This window comes from Trichomycterus rosablanca, chromosome 15 (assembly GCF_030014385.1).
Source record: "Trichomycterus rosablanca isolate fTriRos1 chromosome 15, fTriRos1.hap1, whole genome shotgun sequence".
Lineage (NCBI taxonomy): Eukaryota > Metazoa > Chordata > Actinopteri > Siluriformes > Trichomycteridae > Trichomycterus > Trichomycterus rosablanca.
This window is the reverse complement of record NC_086002.1, coordinates 27,422,057-27,437,293: the sequence shown is the minus strand read 5'-3', so window position 1 is coordinate 27,437,293 and position 15,237 is coordinate 27,422,057. Positions and strand designations below refer to the sequence as shown.

Sequence of the window (15,237 nt, the reverse complement as noted above, 5' to 3'; positions counted from 1 at the left end):
CTGAAAAAGTGTTTGGAACAATGGGAACACTCGGAATACCGAGAGCACTGGGAACATTTGGAATGCTGGGAATACTGGGAACATTCAGAATGTTTGGAACATTGGAAACTTTCGGATTCCTGGGAACACTGGAAAAATTCTAAATGTTTGGAGAAATGGGAACATTTGGTGAACTGAGAACACTGGGAACATTCGGATTGTTTAAAACACTGGGAAAATTTAAAATACCGAGAACAATGGTAACATTTGGGAATGCTGGTAACACTTGGAACATTTAGAATGTTTGGAACACTGGGAGCTTTCGGAATTTTGGAACTGAAAACACCGTAATTATACAGAATGCTGGGAACACTATGAAAATTTGGAATTTTGGAAACACTGGGAATATTCTGAATTTTGGTAACACTGGGAAATATTGGAATTTTGGGAACACTGGGAAAGTTTGGAATGTTGGGAACAGGGAAAATTCGGAATCATGGGAACAATAAAAAAGTTCAGAATTTTTGGAACGCTGGAAACATTCGGAATTTAGGAACTCTGAAAAATTCTGAATTTTGGGAACAATCGAAAAGTTCAGAATGTTTGGAACACTGGGAACAATCGTAATACTGAGAACACTGGGAACAGTTGGAATGCTGGGAACACTGAAGACATTCAGAATGTTTGGAACTGGGAACTTCCGAAATGCTAAAAAAACTGGAAAAAATTGAAATACTGAGAACACTAGGAACATTCAGAATTTTGGAGAACATTTTGAAAAATCTGAATTTTGGGAACACTGGGAACAATTTAGAATTTTGGGAACACTGGGAAAGTTTGGAATTTTTTGAACACTGGTAAAGTTCCGAATGTTTGGAACACTGGAAACATTTGGAATTTGGGAACACTGGGGAAATTAAGAATACTGACAACACTAAAAACATTCGGAATGTTGGGAAAACTGGAAAAGTTTGGAACAATGGGAACATTCTGAACAATGAAAACACTGGAAAGATTCAGAATTTTGGGAACACTGGGAAAATTCTAAATACTGGGAACACTCGGAACATTCGGATTGTTGGGAACATTGGGAACTTCATAAATGCTTGGAACACTGCAAACATTCAGAATCCGGAGAACACTGGAAACAGTTGAAATGTTGAACACTGGGAAAATTCTGAATTTTGGGAACACTGGAAAACTTCATAATGTTTGAAATACTGGGAATATTCGGAATACTGAAAACACTGGGAACTTTTGGAATTTTGAGAACACTGGGAAAGTTCAGAATTTTGGGAACACTAAAATTTTTTTTAAATTGTGGGAACACTGGGAAAGTTCAGAATGTTTGGAACTCATGAAAACATTTGCAATACTGATAACACTGGGAACATTCGTAATTTTGGGAACACTTTGAACATTTGGAATTTCCTGAAGAATACAGAGTTCAGAATTTTTGGAACACTGGAAACATTAAAAATACTGAGAACACTGGGAACATTCGGACTGCTGGGAACACTGGGAATACTCTGAATTTTGGGAACACTGCCAATGTTTGGAATGTTGGGAACACTGGGGAAGTTAATAATATTTGGAATACTGGAAACTTTTGGAATTTTGGGAACACGAGAAATTAAAAATACTAAAAACAATAAAAACATTCAGGATTTTGGGAACACTGGGAAAATTCGGAATACTGAGAACACTGGGAACATTCAGAATGTTTGGAACATTGGGAACATTTGGAATTTTGGGAACACTGGGACAGTTCGGAATGTTGGGATCACTGGGAAAATTCTGAATATTGGGAACCTTGGGAAAATTCTAAATACTGAGAACACTGGGAACATTCAAAATATTGGGAACATTGGAAACATTCGTAATTTTGGGAATACTGGGGAGGAAAATTGTTCAGTATTTCAAAAACAAACCAACTAAGGAGGTGCAAGCTGTTCTTTCAGCAGGCGATGAAGGTACAATGGGACCATTTGCAATCCAGCTGCTCATGACATACTTCAAGGAGAAGAGTGATGCACTTTTCATCCAAGCTGATGTAAGTATAAAGTAATTTTTTCTGCTGATGTTTTGTCATAAATAGATCGTCATTTACTGTTGTTGTCATGCAGGTGTGTGCCACTAAAGCTGACATAGAAAGGATCCTCTCTCTGCCAGACAGCCCAAGGATAATTGTTCTTGGTATGTATAATTCTTTGTGGTTACACAACCAATTTAATGTAACTAAACGATTGAACATAGATAGTGATCTGTTATTCATCTTACTCCTTAAGCCTTTTTTATGTTTGGAAAATTAACATACTACACTCTCCCACTGACACACTAATAAAAAAAAAAAAAAGAACTGTCTGTAAAACACCTACATTTCCTTATTTTGCACAGTACAATTTACTGTATATACACCACTGTGCAAAAGTATCAGACATACTGAGTTCTTGAACTAAACTTGGCCATACAATGTAAATGTATGCTCATTGTAATGGTGTGTTAGTGGCAAAAGAAACAAATAAGATTTCCAAACGTAATTACATTTTGTCTGTGTTACAGAGAACGTTTGGTTCATTCTTACATAATGGTCCTTTTAAGTAATAGACTAAGTACTAAAACTATAACTCTTTTGATACAGTGGTACAGATGGTCAAAACAGGTGACTCACGAATGAATTCACTGATGAGGCACAAAGTTCTGCAACATTTGAGTCTGGGATAGCTGCAATATTTGCAAGTTTCTACAATTTTAATTTAGAGTATCAGGAAGAGGCTGGATGCACTCTTGAATTCATACAAAGGTAATGACATTTATTATTATTATTAAGTTCTGCTTAGTAGCAGGGTTACTATAATTTTGTGCAGAAGTGCACATATGCTTACACCTTTTTAACAAAATTTCACATTTAATTACATTTACAGCATTTATCAGATGCCCTTATTCAGAGCAACTTGTAACTGAATCAGTCTTACAATGTACAATCCCAGCAGTTGTGGAACCAATCCTAGACAGGGCTCCAATACATTGCAGGGTGCTCGCTCACTCACACTGGGACACTACAGGCACAGCAACTGACCTTATGTTGCATGCAAGAAGCCAAGGAAACTGCACAAATAACATGAATAACATGTAAAAATAACAATATATGTTTTATTTCATTACAGACTCATTTTATAATAGATTGAGTTCATTTTTGTCACAAAATTCTACACAAAATAGCCCACAATATAAAAGTGAAAGCAGGTTTTTAGACATTTGTGCTCATTTATTAAAACTCAAAAAGTAAAAGATCACACCCTTTGATGTAACACTTAAAAGTGAGCTGAGGTGCATTTTGTTTTTATTGATACTGCTTGAGATGTTTTTTTTACAATTTAACTGGAGTCCACCTGTGGTAAATTCAGTTGATTGTACATGATTGGGGATTGTCAACGCCTGCCTACAGAAGGTCCCACAGTTGACTGTGCATATCAGAGCAAACTCCAAGCCATGGGGTCAAAGGAATAATCTGCAGAGCTCAGAAACATTACATGTTGAATGTAAACAGCAGTTTAATTTTGTTCTGCTATCTTAGTTTATATCTCATATATCTTCTATTAAACAATAATAATATGTCTGCACAATAATAATATGTCTGCATAATATATCTTTCTATTGGCTATTATATATTATATTTACTATTAACGTACAGAGAACAAGCAAAGTAAGAATTTCGTTGTACAGTGTATATGTTGTTTCTACTGTGCACATGACATTAAAACTCTTGAATCTTGAAACCAACAGTGTGTCTCCTCAATATTATGTACACAGTTTTTTGTTGAGTTTCACAGCAGTGATCAGATATCAAGTGCAATTACAGTTAAATCATAAACTTGAAGTATGAAATAAACAGTATTTATATTCTGCAGGTTGTGCATCATTATTGTTGCCTAATTAAATATTTCACATTTGATGTGATGCTCTTCCAGCATATTAATCATTAGATTCAGCAGTTATAGACAAGCAGAGGGTTAATATAATTATTAGTCATTAACAGAACTGCTACACTTACTGCATCTTTTATCAAACACTTACATTATCATCATCTTCTATATTTAACATCATTAATAGGAATCATCACTTTGTTTATCATAATTTTAATCTATTGTAGTTTATTGCTTTAATCAGTTGGTTGGATAAAATGTATGGTTAAATAGCCTAATTCATGTTCATGTTCATGTACTGGACTAGTAATCGAAAGATCTCTGGTTTAAGCCTCACCACTGCCAAGTTGCCACTGTTAGGCCCTTGAGCTAGGCCTTTAACCCTCAATTGCCTAGACAGTATACTGTCAAAGTACTGTGTCACTTTGGATAAAAGTATCTGTTAAATGCCAAATATGTAAATTGAAATAAAATGAAATAATTTTGCAAATTTATACTATTGCAAAACCCACTGGTTACTGGTAAAACATCACAGGATCACAGTGGATTGTGGGTGATAGCCTGTACAAAACTGTGGTCTGAAAAACAGCATTATGTACCCCTCAACCCAGAACCTCTACTGTTCTTTTTAGGTCTGTTCTGACCATTCAACAAGGTTCCTTGGATGAGAATCATACAGAAGAGACTTTCTTCTCTAAACATACTCTAAACATCTTGTGGTTATGTAGGAAAAAGTTTTGACCTCGAGACCTCACTTGAGATTCTCTGGACACTCGAGTAATCCTCCTTATGTTCTTCCCCAGGCAGAATCTCAACACCTGGAGTAGGGCTGGACGATATGGCTAAAATTTATATCATGATATAACTCCTAATTTCGGTCGATATGATATAATTCCGATATCGATATGAATAACACAAATGTCAGAAAAACTGCCAAAAACACCAAAATTGGATGGCTGTACCTGCAAACCTCTTTTCTGGTTTCTGGCAAGAAATACAAGCTGAATACACCACTGAATTAGTCCTTCCTCTCTTATCAGCTATTTCGTCTGCTTCTTTTTCAGCTGTGGACAGTGGCAAAGCCAGACAATTTCCATAGGGGTGGCCAGACTGAGACCATTGCTCACACAGGGGTGGCACAGAAACTGTCTGATACCTTATTCTTTTATGTGGCAGGTTGCTGTGGATCTAGTAGTGTTTTGGTCACTCACTCATTTACCTATACAGGCAGTGAGTGCCATGTAGAATTACATCAAAACCTAGCATAATAAACTTTTTATTTTTTCTTATTTTCCCTGTGAAAAACTAAAATATAGCATATAACCTTAACAGAATTTCAAAGATATTCCTTTGCAATACTTGATCATTTGATTGCGAACTTGTGTGTACTGATGAGACTCATTTGAACCCCAGAACATGCTAGTGTGAATGCATGGAAAACAAATTTTAATTTTCTTTCAAGAATATGACACATTCTGACCAACACTATTAAGCCAAATCAGCATTGAACATTGACTTTACTTTTAATAGCCTTCTACAATGCTGGGGCTTCTTAAAACTGAATATTTTATTTTCAATAGAAGTGTTATTTAAATGCTATAAAATTGTTTTTGAAAAAAAAACGCCCAATTAGGAGGAAAACCGCCCAATCTGGCAACAGTGAAACGCGAATATCCCGTTGGTGCCTTATTCGTAGCTCGCCACAACTAATAAGAAGTAGTATTAATAACTGGTATTAGTACTCAGTACTAGTACTTTTTCTGTAATTGTGTTGGTGGTTGACATTTATGTTGAGTGTGTAACTGCACTGTTTTGGTGGAGAACTACTGGCTTGAGGTGCGCTGTTGAATTGCGTCCCTGTGGGAACCTGCGAGCAGAAATGCTTCCGCAAAAAAGTAACACGGGCAAAGCGCACTGACGTACTGTATGCATATCCATCGAATTTGTTTAAAAATCATATCACCGTTATTGAAACATTTTCTATCGCGATATATATCGATATCGAATTATTGTCCAGCACTAACCTCGAGTAGCTTTAAACTTCCTTAAACTTCTTCATTACAGGCCGCATGCTAATGCATCAAAGTAATGCAGGGTTTTCTAAAGCAGTCCTCATGTACCCTCACTCCATTTCCCAAATCTTAACTAAATCTACCAGATTAATACAGATGGTACCAGGAGGAGATAAACCACCTCCCACTGCACATCCATGGAAACAAGGTGGAGACATGGCTGGATTACTGACCGGGCCAGTGGGGCCAGCGCCCAGGGGCCCTTGAGGTCAGGGGGCCCCAGGGGGGCCCTGGCCCAAAACATTTTGCGATGCCTATCAACATTTATGATACAATATATTTTTATTTCCGAGGGCCCTCCATTTTAAGGATCCTCTGACTATTAGGGACTTTGACCCCAGGGCCTCTTGGGGGCCCTAACGGAAAGGACAAGTTTCGGATCGAAACTTTCAATGTTGTCATTGACAAACTTGTGTCCTGTCTCAACCACCGTTTGAATGCATACACACACTTAACTGAGCTATTTGATGTTCTTTTCATGCCTGACAATATGTCCAACAGTGAGCTCACTTTAAAGGCTAACTCACTCGCTGCAGCATATCCTTCAGATCTGAACATGAGCCTGGCAGATGAATTGATACAATACAAATCATTCATAACAGAAAAAGAAAAATGTCCTAGTAAAATGCTCAAAACCGTGTCAGCCTGTGCTTATGTTGTTCTGTTAATCAGCGTTCTGCTTCATGCACTTTTAAGAAATGCAATTAACCACAAAGACACAAATTTACGTGGCACAAACAGCCCAATAAAAATAGTTTGATTAAAATTTTTCATCTTGAGAATTTTTTTAAATCGTAATTAAAAATTTAACGCGTTAATCGCGATTACGACAGCCCTAATAATAATATAAACTATAATATAATAAACTGTAATATAAACTAATTCATGAGACACACATCAGGGAGCTCAATCTGAGAAAAACATCAACTTAACTTTTGCTGTCATCATTTTGCAGGCTAGCGTGGTGAGCAGAAACAGAATGTAAACATGAAGTGCCGTCAGGGACCAATCTCAATCCGCTCCCTACTTACTCCCCCTCTCCACTTCACCTCCGTTTGCGCGTTCACGTGGAGTGTCACTTGGTAGTGTTAGTGAGGAGGGAACAGATTGGGAAAGGCTGCATGAGGTACCGTACGGTGCCGGCAGCTGACTGCTCGAGTGGAAATAATCGATTTCATATCAGTTCACAAGGCTCATAAATAAATTGACAAACACGAAAACGAAGCGTATTCTCTCTATCATTTCAGTACGTTTTAGTTAGTTTTGTAAACACATAATACAGTTTTAGTTATAGTTTTTCTTTTAATTACCGTTTTTATTTATTTCAGTTAACAAAAATATTTTTTCAATTTCAGTTTTCGTTATTTCGTTTGTTTTCGTTAACGATAATAACCCTGGCGCCAACCAGTCGCTGAGCGAAAATCAGGGCAAATATCATGTCATTAGAGGCTAGAAGTCTCAGAAAGCAGCACATGATTCAGCACATGTTCTAAAGAGACTCAAATGCAAAACAAAGTCACTTAAATCTACCAGTCTGGAAAGGGTTACAAATCACACACCACTGAACAAGAAACTATTAGAAGAAGAAGAAGGAAATACTTTATTTGTCACATATACAGTACAATGAAATTCTTTCTTTGCATATCCCAGCTTGTTTGGAAGCTGGGGTCAGCCACCTTACGGCACCCCTGGAGCAGAGAGGGTTAAGGGTCTTGCTCAAGGACCCAACAGTGGCTGCATAGCAGAGCCTGGATTTGAACCCCCAATCTTCCGGTTGATAGCCCAAAGCTCTACCCACTAGGCTACCACTTTCACTCTGTCTACTAGGTTAAGTTACTAGGTTTAGGAGGGCTGTTTTAAAGCTACAGTGTATCACAAAAGTGAGTACACCCCTCACATTTCTTCAGATATTTAAGTATATCTTTTCATGGGACAACACTGACAAAATGACACTTTGACACAATGAAAAGTAGTCTGTGTGCAGCTTATATAACAGTGTAAATTTATTCTTCCCTCAAAAGAACTCAATATACAGCCATTAATGTCTAAACCACCGGCAACAAAAGTGAGTACACCCCTAAGAGACTACACCCCTAAATGTCCAAATTGAGCACTGCTTGTCATTTTCCCTCCAAAATGTCATGTGATTTGTTAGTGTTACTAGGTCTCAGGTGTGCATAGGGAGCAGGTGTGTTCAATTTAGTAGTACAGCTCTCACACTCTCTCATACTGGTCACTGAAAGTTCCAACATGGCACCTCATGGCAAAGAACTCTCTGAGGATCTTAAAAGACGAATTGTTGCGCTACAAGAAGATTGCCAACACCCTGAAACTGAGCTGCAGCACAGTGGCCAAGATAATCCAGCGTTTTAAAAGAGCAGGGTCCACTCAGAACAGACCTCGCGTTGGTCGTCCAAAGAAGCTGAGTGCACGTGCTCAGCGTCACATCCAACTGCTGTCTTTGAAAGATAGGCGCAGGAGTGCTGTCAGCATTGCTGCAGAGATTGAAAAGGTGGGGGGTCAGCCTGTCAGTGCTCAGACCATACGCCGCACACTACATCAAATTGGTCTGCATGGCTGTCACCCCAGAAGGAAGCCTCTTCTGAAGTCTCTACACAAGAAAGCCCGCAAACAGTTTGCTGAAGACATGTCAACAAAGGACATGGATTACTGGAACCATGTCCTATGGTCTGATGAGACCAAGATTAATTTGTTTGGTTCAGACGGTCTCAAGCATGTGTGGCGGCAATCAGGTGAGGAGTACAAAGATAAGTGTGTCATGCCTACAGTCAAGCATGGTGGTGGGAATGCCATGGTCTGGGGCTGCGTGAGTGCAGCAGGTGTTGGGGAGTTACATTTCATTGAGGGACACACAAACTCCAATATGTACTGTGAAATACTGAAGCAGAGCATGATCCCCTCCCTCCGGAAACTGGGTCGCAGGGCAGTGTTCCAGCATGATAATGACCCCAAACACACCTCTAAGACGACCACTGCTTTATTGAAGAGGCTAAGGGTAAAGGTGATGGACTGGCCAAGCATGTCTCCAGACCTAAACTCAATAGAACATCTTTGGGGCATCCTCAAGCGGAAGGTGGAGGAGCGCAAAGTCTCGAATATCCGCCAGCTCCGTGATGTCGTCATGGAGGAGTGGAAAAGCATTCCAGTGGCAACCTGTGAAGCTCTGGTAAACTCCATGCCCAGGAGAGTTAAGGCAGTTCTGGGAAATAATGGTGGCCACACAAAATATTGACACTTCAGGAACTTTCACTAAGCGGTGTACTCACTTTTGTTGCCGGTGGTTTAGACATTAATGGCTGTATATTGAGTTATTTTGAGGGAAGAATAAATTTACACTGTTATATAAGCTGCACACAGACTACTTTTCATTGTGTCAAAGTGTCATTTTGTCAGTGTTGTCCCATGAAAAGATATACTTAAATATCTGCAGAAATGTGAGGGGTGTACTCACTTTTGTGATTACACTGTACATGTTGGTTATCTGAATTACCAGAAGTGCATTTGGATCTGGATCTAGTGGTGATTACTGGAGGAACTTGTGAGGTGCTAGTGAATTTACAAACTTAACTAAGTTTACTGGCCCATGTGTTAATTTCAGCAAAAAACATCGTTATACTTACATGTCAAAAACATGTTTCCATTTTTAATACACAGTGATGTGATTGGATAGTTTCTCTGGCTTTTATTGATGATAAGAAAAAAAATCAAATATTTTCAAAGCTCAAGCAAATATAAATAGTTAAATGTGCTGCTTAGGTGGCACAGCGGTAAAAACACAGGCTGCAACCAGAGCTGGGATCTCAAATACATCATATCGAATCTCAGCTCTGCCTTGCTGGCTGAGGATGAGCAGCTACATGAAGAACGTCAGAATGGTGCAGTTATGACCTCTGCTGGCTGATTAGAGGTGCCTACACAGAGATGAGGAAAGAGTGCTCTTAGGGTGTGTCTCTCTGTACACAATGCTAGGTGGCACAACACTCGTCAATGTGTGGGTGATAAGATGCATACGGCATGCTGCCCGTGTGTCGGTGGGGGCGTGGGTTAGCTTCGATCTCCTCGGTCTAGGTACAACGAAGGAGGTGCAACAAAGGAACCAGAAAGCAGAGAAAGAGGCAGGTGGAACCAGCGGGAATGAAGAAGACTGGAGTGGAGAGAAAGAAACATCTTAATACATTGTTTTAACATCTTAATAATTTTAAGGGGGGCGGCACCCCTGCGCCCCGTATTGACCAGCCGCCACTGCTTTATACCCAATCATGACATTTACCTGTTTCCAATTAACCTGTTCACCTGTGGAATGTTCCGAACAGGTGTTTTTTGAGCATTCCTCAACTTTCCAAGTCTTTTGTTGCCCCTGTCCCAACTTCTTTGGAATGTGTTGCAGGCATCAAACTCAAAATGAGTGAATATTTGCAAAAAAAACCAATAAAGTTTATCCGTTTGAACATTAAATATCTTGTGTTTGTAGTGTATTCAATTGAATATGGATTGAAAAGGATTTGCAAATCATCGTATTCTGTTTTTATTTATGTTTTACACAACGTCCCAACTACATTGGAATTGGGGTTGTATGTTAATGCCATTAGCTGCTCCTGTATTATTGGGGCCATGCAGTACAGCTTGTTATTTTTTCACAGTTTCAAACTAAGAAGGTGCAGAATTATAGTGCTGCAGTCTGATCTCAAAATATGTCTGAAATTAACATTCATTTAGTAAAGTAAATATAATGCTAACAGTTTCTGCACCACCTACTAACTTGCACTCTGGTGATTATACTGAGTAGAAAATGTAATTTGAAATGGTGCAAATTTTCAACCACAGAGCTCCGGACTAAATAATGAAGTTCAGTAATAAAGAGAGAAATACATTAATAACAAACAATCTTTTTAAATAAAAACACTCATGTTAGCATGAATGGGGCACTCGGGTGATTCAGCGGTAAAGTACACTAGCTTACTTTTGCTGAAGTCTGAGGATGTTAGCATGGAGGGAATTGATCTGACTGATGTGAAATTATGTTTTCAGGAGAATGAATTTGACTCTGATGAAAACACTGTGATAATAATTAGATTTTGACAGTATCATGAATCAGACATGGAATAAACAGAGCTCAGTTTACATGAACATGACGTGTAAATTACATGTTTAGACTCGTGCACTAGTTTTATACAGAATGTAGAATTTCACCTGAAAGCAGGAGCAGAAGTATTTGTACCTCTAACCCTGAATGTTAGTGACAGCAGTTTCTACATAGAGCTTCCTGATAATTATTAGTTCTCAGTCGTGCTGTGCAGAAATACAGCAGTGAGGGTGAAACCTTTACAGAGTCAAATAGTGAATAATTATGGAATGTACATTTAATTTAGATCAAATGATTGGACCACTTCGTACTGGTCAGGACCATGGTGGATTCAGTGCTACTTGAAAACACTTGCAAGGACGTAGGAACATACACTTTTGACACACACACACACACACACACACACAGTCACTCTCATCTATGTTTTAGGATGGAGACGGAAATCAAGTTGCCATTTATAATCAGTGAGTAACATTGGATTAATTCTCAGTCGCTACACGGCTATAATTAGCACTTCCACTATTTTGGACTGTGTAGAAATGTGAAGCTCCGCCCATTTGTAAATCAGTACAATACAGAAGTCCTGCTATTTTTTTATTAATTAATGCAACTGATTTTACTTTTATCTGCAATGTAGTCTGATCTGATTATTTCTCTCCAGGTTGGATGGTTGTAATCTAACAGATGAAAGTTGTGAAGTTCTGTCCTCAGTTCTCAGTTTAAACTCCTCCAGTCTGAAACATCTGAATCTGAGTTACAATAAACTGAAGGATTCAGGAGTGAAGCTGCTCTCTGCTGGACTGGAGAATCCACACTGTAAACTGGAGATACTGGGGTAAGATCTTCACTTTCACACTGTAGATACAGAAGATCTGTTTCACTTTGAAGCATCATTTTAATAAAAGCAGAACCTTGGAGGATGGTTTGTTTGGGACTCTTTGGAGTATTCATACTTTATCACATCCTATCATGATTGTTTCTTTACTGTAGCTCACTAGCTTACCTGAGATTAGATCCTAAACTAGCAGCACCTGAGTTTCTGGTGCTAAACATGCTGTAGGAATTTATCATGGATGAAGAAAAATGTGACTCAGCTTCAAAAAAAGTCTTAACTGCTATTTTTATCTTCTCAGTGTTCTATACAGGAATAAAATTATTTTTGTGGATCAGCTTTTTAGCTAGTGACATTCATAGAGGTAACAGCGACATTTTAGCAACAAGTCAGTAACAACCAATTTATATTCATCTCTGATCAACTCCACAGCAGCATGAGAACCAGAAAACTTCTACTGCTGGTTCAGGATCCTGAGACTGAGAGATTTTAACCAGAAATCATCAGTTCTTGTGGTTCAGTTAGCAACTTAGCTCTGTCCTAGCAATTTAGCTCTGAATAGCTGGCAGTTTAATGCTCTGAAATTAATTTGTAAAACTAAATCAGGTTCTTCATCAACACAAAGTTTTTTACGTCTTGACCCAGTTACATTAACCAGTTCATCCTGGTCAGGGGCAAAGTGGAAAAAAAGCGGCAAATTGGAAACACACCCTGGACAGATGCTGCTTTTAAATGCACGTTGGGCAGAAGGTTTCACTGTGATCAAACTCGTTTACCTGACTCGGTGTTCATGTGGTTTGTGTGGGAAGATAAAAAAATATGGAGGCTGTCAAGCTTATATATTTATTTTATTATTTGTGTTAATTGTAGATGTTTAAAAGTGTTACCGTTAAAATGAACATACAAATTGAACATTATTATTTGATATCCACCATTAATGAACCCTTAAAACTCAGTGTTCACATCACAATAACTACAAATGATGCAGTACTAGCTGCACCACCGTAACATACATTAGGAGTGTGGTGGTGATTAACCTCATTTGTTCTGTTCTCTGTTAACAAGCTAAGCTAAGACTGTAAACAAACAAAAAAACACTACAAAAACAGCAGATAATCTGAGTCCTCCTCTCTTCTCTCATGATTAATTAGTTAAGCACCATTAATTAAACTAGAACTAAAATCCCAGGTTTCATTGGTTGGTGTTTGGGAGGGTTTTTGGTTTTGAATGTGTAGATGTTGTAGTGTGATTGTTGCTAAATGATCTACTAGCTAACAAAGATCTACTAAATACTCATCATGTGAACTCTGAAAATCTTTAAAATGTGGAATCCACTTTAAGTCTGAAATCACATTTTACACTCATGCTGGAATGATTTTCGATTCAGAATCATCAATTCAACTGCTTTTACTTTCATCTGCACTGCAGTCTGGGTAATATTATCAAATCTAATACTTGGATTCCACCTACTGCTGCAGGGTGACGTCTTTCATTTCTCTGATTGATCTGATTATTTCTCTCCAGGTTGGATGCTTGTAATCTAACAGAGGAAAGTTGTGAAGTTCTGTCCTCAGTTCTCAGTTTAAACTCCTCCAGTCTGAAACGTCTGGACCTGGATAACAATAACCTGAAGGATTCAGGAGTGAAGCTGCTCTCTGCTGGACTGGAGAATCCACACTGTAAACTGGAGATACTGTGGTAAGATCTTCACTTTCACACTGTAGATACAGAAGATCATTCATACAGAAACTGTTATTGATGTGTGTATGAGTTTGATATTTTACTCATTTTCCCCCACACAAGATAAAACACTTTATCATTAATATAATAGAATAGTTTTACATGTTGAAGATTTCTCAGTGATGTTGTCTGGTTGTGGGTCTGAATGGAGATGGAGGAGGAGGTGGGAGAAGATGATGTATGATTTTTATTAAATGATTTTCTTCTGCAGGTTGAGGGGCTGCAGTATTACAGATGAAGGTTTTACTGCTCTGGCTTCAGCTCTGAAATCAAATCCATCATCACGTCTGAGAAAACTGCATCTGAACAGCAATAATCCAGGAGAATCAGGAGTAAAACTGCTCAAAGATCTACAGGAGGATCCACAATGTAACCTGAAGAAACTAAGGTAATTTACTGTTGCTTTATACACAGTCACACCTAAACACACACACACATGTACACATTACATACACATGTACACATTACATACACATGCACACATTACACACACATACACACATTACACACACATGTACACATTACACACACATGTACACATTACATACACATGCACACATTACATACACATGCACACATTACACACACATGTACACATTACACACACATGTACACATTACACACACATGCACACATTACACACACATGTACACATTACACACACATGTACACATTACACACACATGCACACATTACACACACATGTACACATTACACACACATGCACACATTACACACACATGCACACATTACATACACATGTACACATTACATACACATGCACACATTACACACACATGTACACATTACACACACATGTACACATTACACACACATGCACACATTACACACACATGCACACATTACACACACATGCACACATTACACACACATGCACACATTACATACACATGCACACATTACACACACATGCACACATTACACACACATGCACACACATTACACACACATGCACACATTACACACACATGCACACACATTACACACACATGCACACATTACACACACATGCACTCATTACACACACATGCACACATTACATACACATGCACACATTACACACACATGCACACATTACACACACATGCACACATTACATACACATGCACACATTACACACACATGCACACATTACACACACATGCACTCATTACACACACATGCACACATTACATACACATGCACACATTACACACACATGCACACATTACACACACATGCACACATTACATACACATGCACACATTACACACACATGCACACATTACACACACATGCACACACTACACACACATGCACACACTACACACACATGCACACATTACATACACATGCACACATTACACACACATGCACACATTACACACACATGCACACATTACATACACATGCACACATTACACACACATGCACACATTACACACACATGCACACATCACACACACATGCACACATTACATACACATGCACACATTACACACACATGCACACATTACACACACATGCACACATTACATACACATGCACACATTACACACACATGCACACATTACATACACATGC

General features: G+C 38.5%; 1 protein-coding gene across 1 annotated transcript in view; it reads left to right on the top strand.

Annotated features, from left to right (window-relative positions):
• Window positions 1–15,237, top strand: part of LOC134328699 (NACHT, LRR and PYD domains-containing protein 3-like) — a 105,786-nt gene that overhangs the window by 17,359 nt on the left and 73,190 nt on the right. The window contains exons 8-9 of the mRNA XM_063009876.1: window positions 11,743–11,916; window positions 13,865–14,041. Coding sequence (XP_062865946.1) covers window positions 11,743–11,916; window positions 13,865–14,041 — 351 coding nt within the window. The remainder of the gene's footprint in view (window positions 1–11,742; window positions 11,917–13,864; window positions 14,042–15,237) is intronic.